Genomic DNA, 16,528 nt, shown 5'->3' on the forward strand with positions numbered 1-16,528 from the left:
GGGGGGGGCATCTGCCATAGATAGATATGGATATATAATGGACACAGCAATACACTAAAATGATATGGAGTTGAGCACATAGGCTTCTGGGAGGGGGAGATTACGGCTTTAAAACACTAGCCCTACGCATGGCCAGAAACTTATTCTAACCATCACCTTCATTTGTTTCCTCAGACATGGACACATTTCAGGGTTCCAAGTTAATAAATATTAAATCCACAAGTACATTTCTATTTAAATGGAAATACTGATGCAGAAAGAGAATGGAGAGAAAAAAATGAGGGTTACCATCATTAAATTGATTTGCAGATCCACTTTGATCCCTGCGATTTTCAAGCATGCTGCATTTACCCTTCAGATATGCACCCTTGGTGCTCATATCTGAGCCATTTGAAAAAAACATTTCCACGAGAAAACAAAAATGTTTATTTAAATGGAAGGAAAGGAGTTCATATTCCTCAAGTGTTTAAAAACAGCAATTCCCCAGGCTATTTATTTACCCCCATTATTTTATTTATTGTTACAGGATGGGAATGAGGGGTTCACCGGAACTGTACCCCGCTATTGTCAGCTCTGGGGACTCCCGGTTCTACTTACTGGTTAGGTTACCAGTTTTATAATCTATCCTAGGAAACAAAGCGGCTGCCAAATCTTCAGGAAGTTGCAGCAATTTAAATACCCTTTAATACCCAGGTACTAACCCTGGTAACTTCACTAGTAAGCATCTCAGGAACTGGGGAACTCCAGAGTAACAGTGCCATTCAGATCCGGAGGACACCCCAGTTCCAATGCTGGAAGAAAAAGGTGGGGGGGGGGTGTTATGAGTTGGGGTGGGGAGGGGCAAGATTGCTTCTTTCAAATGGTAGTCCCGCATACTGGGTATAAATGATTTTTTTGGTTTTTAACAAAGTGTCATGATAATATCATGAGCTACTCTGTATTTTAATACATTTTGTACATCATTTGAATGTTAGTTGCAAATAGTCTTAATACATTGTTTTTCTGCCGGGCCCCTGCCGGGTTCTGTGCAGATCTAGCTTTATAAATCTAGGGTTGTCTGGGGTATGCAATGGGGGGGGGGGGGCAGATGAGACTGAAATATGGCGTCAATTCTTCTCACAGTAGGAATAAACCAAGCCCTTTTTTTAGTGCAACTTAGAAAGGATGCCTTTGGGGTTCTGCAGAATACATAGGGTGTGAGCAAGAAGGTATCCCAGAATTGTTTAGATTTACTAAATCTATGAGAATATCATGGGTCTGACAACTAGTCACAACAATCACAGATTAATCTTTAACAGTTACAATTACACAGATCAAATAAGGCTGTTCAGGTTTAATTAGGTTGCAAAGGACAGATATCCATTTGCCACTCAAACTTGGGAGTAAGACAGTCAAAAATAGTCTTGTTATCTGCAGCAAACTGCACAGAACCTATTGATATGAATCCTGTCATTTCAAGTATTACAGGAATCAAGATATGGGACACTGTCTAAGCAGCTTTTTTTCCTTAAGTCATAAAAATGTCATGGGCTGCAGATTGAGAGGGAGGGTTTGGGATATGCACAGAGTGAATAAAGAACCTGAAATTGAGATATGAAAAAAGATTTTACCAAAGGAGTGTCTAATGCCAACCAGACATGTGAAAGCACATTCTCAGGACCCTGGCGGAGAAACCTTATACACTTTAAGTGGCAAAATACGATTTCTGTCTTGTTTATCCTTTTATTTGGAACAGTCCGCATTTATTGTATTGTATGTTCTTGTAATCTTTTTTTCTATAAATTAAGCACGGTAGTATTGTGGATATTAAATGTAAAATGTGTAATGACTTTGGGACCGGATATAACTTTGCATGCTGTTGAGTGTAATTTACATATTCGGACACATTTAGCTACAACAGATGTGTGTTGATTACATATTTTGCTTGGTAAACAGGGACAAAGCCCCTGGCTATTCTAATTTTCTTGATACTCGGTGGCGACAGCGATTAAAGATATATATTGTGACGATGGAGGGGAGATACTATGCGTTTGAGGAGCCCTGCGGGAAGATAAGTGTCAGCTGGATAGCTCTGTGTATTAACCTTTGTCACATATACAAGTCATGGGCTCACAGATGTGCTGTTTGTGACAAAGTATCAATTAAATGCTTTTGCTACAGAAATCAGTTCTATTTTATCTTGGTCCACTTAACTTATCTAGCAATTCCTTTAAAAACATAATTCTGCCATCATTTTTCAAACAGGTTAGACCAGGGGTGGCCAACTCCAGTCCTCAAAGGCCACAAATAGGTCAGAGTTTCGGGATATTCCCTGCTTCAGCACAGGTGGCTTAATCAGTTGTTCAGTCTTTGACTGCAATCTGTGCTAAAGCAGGGATATCCTGCTGGTGGTCCTTGGGGACTGGAGTTACTCACCCCATGGCTAGATTCTTAACTCAGCGCACAGGGTGACCTGCAGTGGGATGCAAATTAAGGACAAATCCATTAGATTTACAGTGCATAGATAAGGCTAAAGTGTGAGTTCAAGAGCTTGCAATCACTACGTGACATCGAGCAACTTCTACTTGCCAACATTTCCGCCTACACTTAAATTCAGAACTGTACATATAAAAGCATACAATGTATCCTTTACAAACAATGCCAAATACTAAGCGTCTCTTGAAGGAGCTTGAAAAGACAGATCAATAAGTCGCTAGCTCAAGCAGTAGAGAAGAGGAGAAGAAGGTTGGTCTTGTGTTTCTCAATTACCAGTCCAGAACATTCATGCAGATAAATGATCAGCTACTACTGTTGGTTTCTCATTTATGGAGTGGCCTGCACTGCAGCAACGCCTCATACAACCTACTTCTAAAACAGGATTTACCCAGCCCTCCTCAAATCAGACAACTAGCGTTACAGGAACAAAAGTTTCCAGGTGTGTCTTTAAGGCCCGGGCCATAGAGGTGTGGAGAGAGCAGAGGCGCGCTAACGCTGATTCTCGCCTGCTTCAGTCAGCACGATTTCACAGACTTGCAGGCGAGCCAGCGTGCGCGAAGGGAGCCGGGGGGAGGTGGTTGGAGGCTGGGCAGTGACGTCGCTGGGCCAATCGCCCGCGACGCACTGACGTCAATGTCACGGTGCCGACGTCACGGCGCCGTGACATTGATGCTGCCTCAGGCTGATTGGAGGTTTTCAGCCGACAGCGCGCTGAAAAACAGCTTGGCGCTCGGCTGAAAACTCCAAAGCCTGAGCACGCTTGCGGACGCTCGCGTGAGTCCCCTCTCAAGGAATCCTCATTGAGGATGCAGGGGCTCAGCGCCGAGCGTCCGCACGCCTCAGCACGGCTTGTCCATCTATGGACGCAGCCTAAGAAGGTTCATGTGTGAAAAACAAAAACCATAAAAATCACTTTAGGAGCGCAGCATTCAGGGGGGGTGGGGGGGAAGAGGAGGAAATGAAACTGCTGGAGCTTCTGCCAGTAAGGGGGTCAAAATAGCTTCCAACTGGATACTTTATACCGCATTCTTCATGTAACTTCAGGGTGCACGTCAGTTTGTATCCTAAGCATCCACACGTGAGAACCCAAAATAAAAAGCCATTACGGTCGCTGCCACAAGATTACTGAAGCAAATCTTGATCGTATCAATAATGCAGATATTGGGAAGGTGGTCTTTGAATTTGCACGTTGAATGAATAAATACATTCGTTTCAGTAGGCATTATAATAATAAACATGCCAATCGCATTATTCATCTTAATAGGACATTTAGGAGTTGCTGAAACTCAAGGTTGAAGAATGGTAAGTCTGGTGATGCTTTTTCACGTTTCTATTCAGGGAACAACCATTATGCGCTTTTCTATGGGCTACAAAACATTTCTGGAGCGCTATAAAAGACCATTGTACCATGGAAACAGCAGTGCCTACTAAGCTTACCAACGACAGAATACCTGAAAGCTCTCGGTAACAAGCTTTGATGTTACTAATGATCAATACGGCAGTCTAGGTGTGTGCCAATTCAAACACTTGCCAGAATGAAAGCGGAGACTTGTACATAACTCCACACTTCATTCAGTGCAGAAAAGCTCCTAAACCTCATGAATTATTCACAGAAACAGCTTGCTCTGTATTAAATTCTATATTAATAGTAACTTTCACTGCTATCCTGTTTGATTTGCAGACAGAAAATTAAATTAACTCTTGGCACAATATCAACAAGAAGAAAGGAGAAGCGGTTGAGTTATGACAGTGACCCTTGACGGGGAGACACCCAATTCAAGGTTAGGGTCACGCGGTATTAGTCACGCCAGAAATCAAACTGGAATATTCAGTAATTAGCACACAGAGTAATGGCACAAAATGTGCCTCTGTGGCAAATCGTTCAGTGTTCATCTACAATGAATCAGTAACATGTTTATAGATGAACTATCAATACAAAAAGACGACAGTCAGAAAGTTTCATTATCTTAATATAGCAAAATAATTTTAGAAACGATCCTCAGGGCAGTCACAGCCAAACTTTTTATTAAAATCGCCATCAACTTTATTTTTATGCAAAGATATGGTTGCCTTCATTTTATTAAAAATATACACTGCTTCCTAGCTTAGCGGCCAATTGAAATTGCTGCTTTATGCTTTCTTCAGTTAGCCAAGGGGCTCTAACCGACTTCCAACAAAAACAGCATTGTGCATCACGAGATCACATCTGTATGTACTGTATATGTACACACAAAATTAACAACAAAAAAATCTGCCGCCTTGTCTCTAATATATGAAGCGTCCTTTGATTTCTATAGCAGGTTTTAGCCCAACCCCCAGCAGTGCAAATCTTTGCAACACTTTCCTATTTGTGATCATTTGTTGCCAATATTACCAACAATATGTACTGCAAACCAATAGTCAATGTTACCTTACTGATAACAATACATTGTAGCAGAGATACACTGGCTGATGGATTGATTGAAACTGAAAGGCAGCCATTAAGTTAGGCACACAATCAGGATTTTTACAGATTTATTTATAAACAGGAGCACCAAATGATGGCCAGTTTAGGTATGGCCTGCTTAGGTGAGAATGTAGAATTATACATTGCCACGCGCTTCACAAAAATACGGAAAAAAAAATGATTACAGGGTGAGTGAGAATGTAGTATTGCTGCTTTAACACTATAGCAGTCTCAACCTTTTTTCACCCACTGGGCATCCCTATTGAGATGCTCTAGTTGCTGGGGTATCCCCAGCATCTTATAAACCAACACTTTTTTAATGGATAAAAGGGAACATAAGTATATAAATTACAATCAAATTTGACCCCAACAATAACCATGTTATCATAATTGAACAAATCCAATTGTAAAATTCAGTGTTGGTTATTTTAAATGTAATTAAAAATCTCTCATCAGCAATAGATTCAGAAAACATTGGAGTATTTGGTAGTACAAATTATCCACATCATACGTTTTTCCCCAAAGGGCCCGGGCCCACCTTTGTTACAGGACTCCCTGGTTGAGAAACACTGCACTTAAGTGAATGCAGTTTAGAAACATTTCACCTACTCTTAAATCCTCCTAATACGAAGAAGATAGAAAACGAACTCTTACAGACAAGTACAGAACAAAATGTAAACTTTCAAATCAATCATTCAATTCTGGTTTGTAATGCCAATTATTGTTGACAAATGTATTAAGACTTTGAAATAACGTCATACAAACACTATCAACTTTACTTTTTGTTAGCATGCAACTTATGCTTTACGCATGTTTAATAAATTAAGGTCTAAGCGGGTGCAGTAAATTCCAGATATTGAAATGTACCCATTACCAACAATATGAGTTCATAAACAACCTTGAAGCAGAAATACTACAATCCCATTTTTTCTTATTTGTCTATGTAAAGCATGAGCCAATGTATAATTCTACATTCTTACCCACGTTGGCAATAGTTTGCTGCTCCTTTTATACACATCTGTAACAATCCTGATTGTGCACCTAACACAATGACCAGCTAACTTTGTGCTGCAGTCTGATATGTAACATTATATTACAAGTTATTAAGTGTTACAGCTTTCAGAGTACAGTCTGCTGTTCGGAACACAGTAAAAGGCTCATTTGTGATTCTTTGATGAAAAATCCGCTTTTGAGCTCTGCTCTTTAGCAACAAAGTATCACAAAAGGTGTGTGTCAGAGCCTGTTGCAAAAGAGGAAGTGGATAGGACTTTCTAAATGGTTTCTGTAGCAACCAAAGAATTATCAGTACATTAAAAATAAAATGACATTAGGAGTTACAAATGCATACAGTATTATCCAATACATAGAAATGATTGAAAAAAAAAAAGTGTTTTTCAGCCTTAAGGTAACTATTTTACTCCGAGTTCTGATCTTGTGGCATTTTAATAAAACAAAGCTATGCAGATATATACCAGGCTTTATTTTTTCAAAATACAGTACGATATTTTGGTAACTTTTCTAATTTCAGACAAACTATTGTGCACCATGTATACTATATGTATCGGCTCACATTTAATGGGAGGAAACAAGAAAGTTCGGAAATTTTTTTTTAATCTTACTGGCAGGTTTTTAGGAGTCAGTTCCTCCAAAAAATTTACAGCGTTTTGCTACACAGAGCCCTCACACAAATTACTTTTAAGGTAACATTTTTTTCTTGATTATAAATCTAAATGGAATTACACCTGAAGAAACAAAGCAGCAGCCAAGATACATGGAACCACATAAAAGCACAATACTTGTACGAAGGGAAAAAAAAAGTTGAACGTCTTAGCCAATAACCAGACAACACAGATTTTTTTACTCCTTTTGAAACACTGGTAAATACAATTGCAATACAGGGACAGAGACTAAATGCTGCCAGTTGCAGAACAGATGGGGGTACATACTTCAAAACGAGAGGTAACAAAGTATTATTCCTGGTAAAAACGATTTATAAATAAAGCAGACAGAATCCACATTTTTATAAACGTCGTAAATTGTTCTGCAAGGTTCAGCTTCTTTAAAAAGGGATAACTGGATTTAAAAAAAAGGTATAATACAAGATCAAATGTTCATATCAGCAGAAAATCTTGCACATATGTCCCTCTAGTTTCAAATGTTCATTTTTTGCAGATCCGAATGTGTTGCAGATGATTTCAGCCCTATGAGTGTTGGAGATCTGACTAAAGTTTATGCCTTGGGTACAACAAGAATTGAAACGACTACCAATAGTAATTGGATATTAACAGCAATGCAATCAAGTTCCCAGACAAATACACAGCCAGAGCTGCAGTTTATATGTTATGCCATTAAAGCATAAGGTTGTACAAAATGTCACTTGTTAAGTATTCAGATGAATGCTAAACAGCTGGAAAGGAATTTGGCAGTAGGGGGGAGAGCACTGCGGTTTACAAACATGTCTTATCATTCACTGGAACCTGGAGCACCTACAGCTGTGTGTGTACAGGAGGGGTAGCCAATTCCAGTCCTCAAAGGCCACGATCAGGCCAGGTTCTGAATATTCTTGCTTCAGCACAGATGGCTGTCTTCACTGAAGCAGGGATATCCCTAATACCTGGCCTGTCAGTGGCCCTTGAGGATGGAGTTGTCCACCGCTTGTGTGCAATATGCATCTGCACAGACGTGCTAAAGTCCCTTTTTTTTTATAAGGAATACCTCCAGCACCCCACTATTAGACTATCATGCCTATAATACCTTATTGCGCTAGTGCAAGTTCTGTGGCACAACTGCCAATACTACAGAAAAAGCATTTCAAATAACTTAGTGAAATTAATCTGACTACGATGTTTTTATAATGCACATGTGATGCCTGTCTAATAATAACCTCTATAGTGACAAGAGGGTTTGTTCTTACACCCATAGCAAACATACATGGAAAAAAAAAGCCAAGAAGTCAATTAGAACACATTATGTACTGTAATGTGGTCCCTGGACCACAAATTCCCCCGAAGCATTTAGTGGTAAATTAAACCCTTCAAAGCCGTTCTTTATTCATGTGGAGTGAGAGTACCTTGTTAGCAGCAAGGTTAAAACAGGTTTCTAGATAAGAAGTCAAACTAAATGGGGGTAAAGATTACATATTTTAATGGCCACATGTTGCTAGGGGGCTAGATTAGAGTCCTTTCTGTCCTGAAAGAACAGGGACTGCAAGTTGGCTAGTCTCTTGTAACACCAATCAGCCATTAGAATGTATATGTACCACACTTGTTTTAGGAGTTTCAGAAGCTAAATATATTCATGATAAAAAGTAGCCATGAATGGCGACCGCCACAAGATTATTATTAAGTGGCGAGCTATATGAAACCTTGATTCTAATTTAGGGTAACCAACTATATGTTAAAGGGGAGTTGTAGCTAAAAGCACAAATATACCTATAATGTACACACTGAACATGTTCAACTCTGCTGCTGACAAATGCCTCATGCTGATGTCTAGCAAATGTGGCATTTGGCAATCATATTGAAAGACATGTATTCGAAAGGCAGTGTATGTATTTGCACAATCTTAAATATGTTTCTTTGGGCAACAAATTGAACCGGCACAAAGGACCGGCTTTGATAATATTGCTTCTTTGGTACTGGTTTGAATAGGCACAAATTTACATCCAAGCAGAGAGGGTTACAGTGTGTGTTAAATCATTTATTGATTACTTGTCAATACACTATGCTTAACGAATGCTAGAATGTATTTCCTTTGTGTAATTAACAGTAGAGCAGACTAATGTACTCAAAACAATGGTGGAAATCAGTCTCCCATTACAAAGAATAATCCATTACAAATCTCCTTTTCAGCTTTCTTAGCATAAATGACCTTAGCTTTATCTAATCTGTATCCGTTGTAAAAAAAACTGAAATTGATTTAGGCTGCTGTGCAAACGGAGAGCCAAAACAAATAGAATATGCATCCCACATTTCATTTACACTAACCTCACCATAGTGTTAACTTCCAGGCAGAGGTACCCACAAAACACTGCACAGCAATGAACGAGAAGGTGGCAAATGTATTAATAGGACTTGCCATCCTGATCGCCTGTACCCTAGAAACAAAAATGTTTCAACTTGTCCCTAATGGCGAAGGATGGTGGAAAAAAACATCCTGTTATTGGAGCCCCTTCTGTCAGGGATCCTAAAACATGAATAGGTTAAATCAAGCATTACAGACACCATAAGGGTCCAGCATATTGGGTCTAATTTAGACCATTCTGCCCCAACGTTTTAAACCTTGGTTCGTTATATTTCGATGCATTCCCTGCCCATGTAATACATTGATGACGAACACAGTCTAATATGTGGATATTTTAGTGGGTAATGTTAAAAACCTAAAATGATTATTCTGTATGCAGTCTTGTTTTTTTCTCTCCAGGCTAATAGATCCAAGGATATCTGGCTGTCAAACAGTATACACCCAAGACCCATACAAACTCCCCCTTACACAGCAATGGTAAAGATGCGAATGGTTTGGGGGTATAGCAGTCTGCACAATAGTTGTAAGGGTGATGGGCTCCCCCAATGTTATAAAGGGATAAAGGAACAGAAAAGGAAGTGACCCAGTATTTCTCACTAAAAGAGATTTTAAATGCTCAGACCGGCGTACACAATGTTACAGTCAGAGGGATCACACAGAAGCAATGATATAAACTACTCCACAGTGACACTATCCTCGTGTTACAGTATTTTCTTTTTTTTAAAGCATGAAGGTATAATTCGCTGTATCCCGATGTCTTTTGTATACCCCGTGTACATAGAAACACATGTAGATACCAGAATGTAAACAAAAGAAAAGCACCAGATCTAGGCAGGGAACCGAAGCACGAATGTGAGATATCCCTCACCATAGGGCAGAGAGAGCCCCCTTAAACCGCACCCGAGAACATAGGGACCCCCAAAGCCCTACTCACCCTGAACGGACCCCACAAAATCACACCCCAACACATATTAAGCAAATACTCTAAAGTGAGAATATAATGAGCTACAGGTTTACTGACCCGGAGAACTGGCTGCCGAGCCCGGATATACCGCAAAGAGAAGCGCTGGGAAAGCGGAGTGTGGGGGCAGGAGCCCCGGGTCCACCAGGTCCCCAAAGTACAGGGAACATCTCCGGTAGATCCCCCCCCCCTTTCCCCTCTAGCAGAGACCCCCCCCCTTACCCCTCCAGCAGATACCCCCTCCCCTTTCCCCTCCAGCAGAGACCCCCCCCCTTTCCCCTCCAGCAGAGACACCCCCCCTTTCCCCTCCAGCAGAGACCCCCCCCCCTTTCCCCTCCAGCAGAGACCCCCCCCCTTTCCCCTCCAGCAGAGACCCCCCCCCCTTTCCCCTCCAGCAGAGAACCCCCCCCCCTTTCCCCTCCAGCAGAGACCCCCCCCCTTTCCCCTCCAGCAGAGACCCCCCCCTTTACCCTCCAGCAGAGACCCCCCCCCCTTTACCCTCCAGCAGAGACCCCCCCCCCTTTACCCTCCAGCAGAGACCCCCCCCCTTTCCCCTCCAGCAGAGACCCCCCCCCTTTCCCCTCCAGCAGAGACCCCCCCCCTTTCCCCTCCAGCAGAGACCCCCCCCCCTTTCCCCTCCAGCAGAGACCCCCCCCTTTCCCCTCCAGCAGAGACCCCCCCCCCTTTCCCCTCCAGCAGAGACCCCCCCCTTTCCCCTCCAGCAGAGACCCCCCCCTTTCCCCACCAGCAGAGACCCCCCCCCTATCCCCTCCAGCAGAGACCCCCCCCCCTATCCCCTCCAGCAGAGACCCCCCCCTATCCCCTCCAGCAGAGACCCCCCCTTTCCCCTCCAGCAGAGACCCCCCTTTCCCCTCCAGCAGAGACCCCCCCCCCTTTACCCTCCAGCAGAGGCCCCCCCCCTTTAACCTCCAGCAGAGACCCCCCCCTTTACCCTCCAGCAGAGACCCCCCCCCTTTCCCCTCCAGCAGAGACCCCCCCCTTTCCCCTCCAGCAGAGACCCACCACCTCACCTGCAGCACCAGCGGCTCCGGGTTGAAGGCCAGCGTGAGCAGCAGCTGCATGCGCTCCGCGTCCTTCAGGTTCTTGAGCAGGAAGCTGCCCGAGTCCTTGGTCTCCGCGTAACGGCGGACCAGCCGGTCCAGCAGCCGCTGCGAGGGGCAGTGCACCAGGTCCGACCAGCCCTCCACCACCCCCGGGGTCAGCAGCCGCACGTCGCCGTTGAGGCGGGCGAAGTGGCTCTTGTACACGGCCTGGGCCAGGTCGCAGCGGGGGCGCCCCGCCGCCCGCTTGCACAGGCGCTGCTCCAGCTCGGCCAGCTCCCGGTTGGACCCCAGGCGCTTGAGCACCACCCGCCGGCTGCCCTCCCGCGGCTCCCCGTAGCGCGCGAAGTGCACGTTCTTGACGTTGAAGGCGTCGAGCAGCCGCAGCCGCCCCCAGCCCTCGAAGCTCAGCTGGCCGTTCATGAACTTCCGGCACCAGCTGGTCCCGAAGCAAGCCGGGCACTTGTTCAGGCTGAGGAAGCGGCGGTCGGTCAGCTCGTTGCGCTGGAAGGAGGCGAGCAGGGAGTGGGTGTTCAGCAGCATGACCACCAGCAAGCCGCCCACCAGCAGCAGCTTGGCGCAGCGGTACAAGCGGCCGAACTTCAGCGAAACAAAGCGCAACATGGTGTGTGCCCCCCCTTCTTTCCCGCCACTTCTCCCGCTGTGTGAGGAGGAGATGGGAGGGAGCCGGTTACCGGCGAGGTGGCGGGGGGACGTGCTGCTCGGTCGGCGCTCTGAACTTGAAGTGAGAGGCGGCGCGTGGGGTTTGTGGGGTAGTGGGGGGGGAGGGAGAAACCAACAGTAGGAAGGGGGCGTGGCCGAGCTCACACACGCTCACGGAGAGAGGGAGGTTGTTGTGTCACGTGAGGAGGGGGCGGGGCGTAGCTGCTGTAGCGTTGGGAACAGACGTTGACGCCTTGGCATCGCCATGTTGGGAGGGGCAGGGAGTTGGCATGCTAGGGGTGGATGCGGGTGACTTTTTCCAGGGGGGGGGGGGGGGGGGGCTGTTGTGTTCAACGTCAGGGAAATGCGTTTAGAATTACCACAGTCCTCTCAAGGGCAACCAACAGGCCAGCGTTTAATGATATCCCTGCTTCAGCACAGACTGAGCCACTGCTTGAGCCAACTGTGCTGAAGCAGGCATATCCATAAAAGCTGGCCTTGTGGAAGCCCTTAAGGATCGAGTTGGAGACCCCTAGTTTAGACAAGGGGAAATAGACTGTGTGTTGTTTATTTTGGACTAGAGTCTGAGGTAGATGTGAGAAACAAGTTAATGAAGTGAATTGCCTTTGATATAGATCATCGGAGGAGTGGGTGCCACCTCAGAAGTGAGGGAGTGGATGCCACCTCAGAAGTGATGGAGTGGATGCCACTTCAGAAGTGATGGAGTGCATGCCACCTCAGAAGTGAGGGAGTGCATGCCACCTCAGAAGTGAGGGAGTGGATGCCACCTCAGAAGTGAGGGAGTGGATGCCACCTCAGAAGTGAGGGAGTGGATGCCACCTCAGAAGTGAGGGAGTGGATGCCATCTCAGAAGTGAGGGAGTGTTTTGCTTCACTTGAACAAATGGTAAAATGATGCTGAACATGATATCTAGGAAAGAAGGATTCAGCGCTCCACGGTTTTATTTTGTGGAGTGCAGCATAACCCCCTTTAAATTGAACATGATATCCACCATTATAAAGGTGCATGTCAAGTAACTATGGCCTAATAACTTCCCTGGTTAGGCAGCACATGGCCAATTTGCTGTCATATTGTGCAGAGAAATGTAAACATACCCTATTTCAAAGCAAATTCAAATCCGGTGTCTTTCAACCTTTTAAGACATGAATTCCTTGGCAAATACATAGTTCGATGAGATCAATAAATAATGTTTCCCTAGACTACAAGATAGCCACCAAAACATACTGACAAGCACAATGGAGGCCTGGCCCTTACCTCACCTAGGGATCTACACTGCACTAAGATACCCAAACCATCCATACCCACATTTGAGCATCTCTGGGTCAGGCGTAATGCAACCATTGAAAGCATCGCTATTCTACTTAAGCAACCTCCAGGACTTCGGCTCAACTTCACCTCAGAGATCACTTATCTGGCAGCCTCAAAGGGAATTACAGACACGGTACAATTTGAGGGCATTTCAATCTCTGCATCGATGACCCAAGAGATATAAAAGCCACACATTTTTTGGGGTACCATGATTTTGCTTGTGGTATAGACAACTAGTTTATGGCAGCAGTCACAAGCACGGTCACCCACTAGGCTTCATCTTTACCAATTGTAACCACTTGGACTAGATCTCCGCCACAACACTACCGTAGTTTGACCACACCATGACTAATTCTCCGTCTGAACCTCAAACATCAATTAACCAACAAGAAAATAAATGTAAAAACCACATAAACTGCTGAACCCAAGAGCAATGAACAATGCCAAAGCATTACAGGACCACAAGACCCACCTAAGACCCACCAAGTAGATCACAATTGCCAATAAAGCCTAGCTAGCAAAAAAAGATAAAACAAGTGAAAAAGATACAATGAAGTGGAATAAACAGTAATACCAAATGTAATTTGGTGCTAGTCTCTAGAACAGCCGGCCACTGGACTGTAAAAGTCGACACTCAATAGGATTCAGTCTGACATCTCCTTACAAGGATCAGCAAAACTTCAGTATAAATATAAAAAATAATCTTCATTTTATTGGAGAAGAAAAGCAGCACAATACGACTGATTTGTTGATACTTATACTGAAGTTTTGCTGAGATGTCAGTAGAAAAGAAAAAAATGTGTGGTGCTCTGAAAAAAAAGCCAAGGAATTGTACAAAACAAAAATAAAGTTCAATGATGATTCCTGTAGTACACCCCCCTGAATAACGAATTAGGGATTGCCAACCCATAAACATTAAACATTAAATTATTTATTTTTATGGGTACACGCTCTCTTGGACATCATTCATTTCCCTTGTTTCCTGAGTACCAGTGCCTTTTTTTCCCCATCACTTTGTGTTGCTGAGATGTCAGACCTGAGTCCTATTAAGACTGCTGTCTCTTGCATTTTTTTTTAAAATATTGTTGGCAAATGAGAATCTTCACAGGTAGTGTTAGGACCTGCGTACTGGTCATGCTGTGAAGTGGCTTCAGGCTTATAACGCTTTGGCCAAAGGGTTTATCTAAATGACACTTAGGCTACGGCCCCGCTGTCTGCGCTGCACGCGTGCCTGCCAGGCTGGCGGCGCGTACAGCCGAGTTCCCCCGGTCTGCGTGGGGAAAGACGAGGCGCGCCCATGACTTCACCCAGCAGGTTCACCCTCATTGGCTGAACCGCTGGGGGCGTGGCCTAGCACTCCGTCGCTAGTATTGATCACAATTTTCCTGTGGCTGCGGCCACCCCTTGCAGTGGGCCTGGCCCCATTGGGGGGCGGCTCTTGTCCTCGCAGCGCCCACCACAGCGGGCGCTGCAGAAGCAGCGGGGATCTGGCCTTAGGTTGCGGCCAGGCTGAAGAGGTACGCGCTGATGCTCTAGACGCGTGATGTCAGGTGCTGACTGCGCAGGAGCTTTTTGGTGTCCTGCTGCAGTTGAGAGCGCGGGGGGGCCTGCTACAGATGGGAAACGGGGCGTGTCAGACTGGAGTGGGGCGTGACATCACATCCTCAGCTCCATCTGATTAGTTGTTGTGACTGCTGTGCTCTCATTGGGTCTTACCTGGTCACGTGACGTGCTATTGCGTCGGATAAGCGAATTTGACTGTCTCCCCAAGAATAGCTCCGGTCCAAGCACACGTGCACGTACACACCCGCACACAACAGCACCTTGGACGTGTCCATCTAGTAGAAGGTAGTTAAACGCGCCGAGCGCAAGCGCACACGCGTGCGTCTCTACACCCTGACCGCGGCCTTACTCATGAGAATACTAACATTGAAGTATTGACTATGTATTTTGTCAGATAACAAAAGAGGGAACCCCGCAACTGTCTAAATGTAAATGTGTCGGTGCTCCCTAGGTAAGTGCATATAACAACAGACCGGAGAGAAAGAACCTAGTAAGGGCACCCTAAACACATAGGTGGTATGGTGAACACGTTAAAACATACACTTAATTAAAATAATTTAAAATAATGGGTGATAAAATAGGAATTAAACGTTTAGATCCTTCATATGAACACTGAATGTGGTGTTCTGGATCAATGAATGCTGACTGCAAATATCCTCTATTAATGTATGTTGCAGTTTGGACCAGTTAGTATGGTGAGTCACTGTCCAAATGAACCAAAGCACCCTAAATGTCGCTGCTGTAACAGTATGTGCCAGTATAAACAATCCCTAATATGCAGAATATACAGCACTCTAGCATACATAAGGAACCCTAGCCAGGTCTGCCAAAAAACAATGAGGTAGTGTGACTGGCTGAATTAATGGGATCCTGGCTAATAATATAGCTAGTACAGAGCTAGGAATGCTGTAGATAGATGATAGAACATAGGGTTTGTATATAATCAGCTCAATATCACTGGCTATGAATATAACCCTAGGGGAAGTGATTAGGAGTCTAGGGAGCAAAGCAATAAGTCCCAAACCACAATGTGGGTATAACATACTAGACTCACATACATAGTAACAACGGTAGGGCTGACTCAGATCAGGTAGGTATAAAATCTGTTCAGCATCTCTCAGGTAGGTGGTGTGTGTGATAACCAATCTATCTATAAGGTGGTAAACAGTACTGACCCAACACCAGCTCTGTTGTCAGAGTTGATCTCTAAAGGATCAGTACTCAGTGAGAGGTAGGAGATACATACATGGTAATGCTGAAATAAATAAACAGCTTACTGCTACCGTGGGACAGCAGGGAGAAGGGTATCTTGGTTCGTGTGGGCTCCCTATAGATCATCTGATCGCAGAGAAGCACCTAATTTGAAAAATAGCGCGCTGCAGTTGTTGCCGAACACTGCCGTCAGCTGACTCGTGTGTGAAGGAGTCCTGCGCGCGCACCCATCTGCCGACGCGCACGTTTCACGTAGCCGCTTCCTCAGGGCAGTACAAGGGGGGCCCACCATACCACCTATGTGTTTAGAGTGCCCTTACTAGGTTCTTTCTCTCCGGTCTGTTATGTATTTTGTCACATTGGATGTAGCATTGGGTATCTTTGTCTTTTGTTGTATACATATTTGTGACGGGAGCTTTGCGACAGGCTATTAATAATACACACCAAAAATAAATATATATAATATATAATATATATATAACTGGGTTGAACTGGGACGAGACTTAGATATGATAAAATATAATTTATTCATTGATAAAGGTGAACACAACAGATTATACAAATAACAGGCTAAATATAGACACTTACTTAAAGATTAGGACAAGAAAGCCATCAGGATACAGAATGGGCCATTTCTTCCATATTTCAGCTGACATCACAGCAAGACAGGCAGGTCATGAAGACTTTGCATGAAGACATGCAGACATGAAGACATTTGCATGAAGACACTGAGTAAGGGTTGACTCTGACTTATATATCATTTTAACTCTTCTCTACACTCACGGCGCCGAGCCG

At 44.5% G+C, this 16,528-nt stretch overlaps 1 protein-coding gene across 1 annotated transcript in view; it reads right to left on the reverse strand.

Annotated features, from left to right (window-relative positions):
• Positions 1 to 11,742, reverse strand: part of DIPK2A (divergent protein kinase domain 2A) — a 62,991-nt gene extending 51,249 nt beyond the window's left edge. Inside the window, exon 1 of the mRNA XM_075570087.1 lies at positions 10,937 to 11,742. Coding sequence (XP_075426202.1) covers positions 10,937 to 11,590 — 654 coding nt within the window. The 5' untranslated portion in view covers positions 11,591 to 11,742. The remainder of the gene's footprint in view (positions 1 to 10,936) is intronic.
• Between the last annotated feature and the right edge of the window lie 4,786 nt (positions 11,743 to 16,528).

This window comes from Ascaphus truei, chromosome 14 (assembly GCF_040206685.1).
Source record: "Ascaphus truei isolate aAscTru1 chromosome 14, aAscTru1.hap1, whole genome shotgun sequence".
Taxonomy (NCBI): Eukaryota; Metazoa; Chordata; class Amphibia; order Anura; family Ascaphidae; genus Ascaphus; species Ascaphus truei.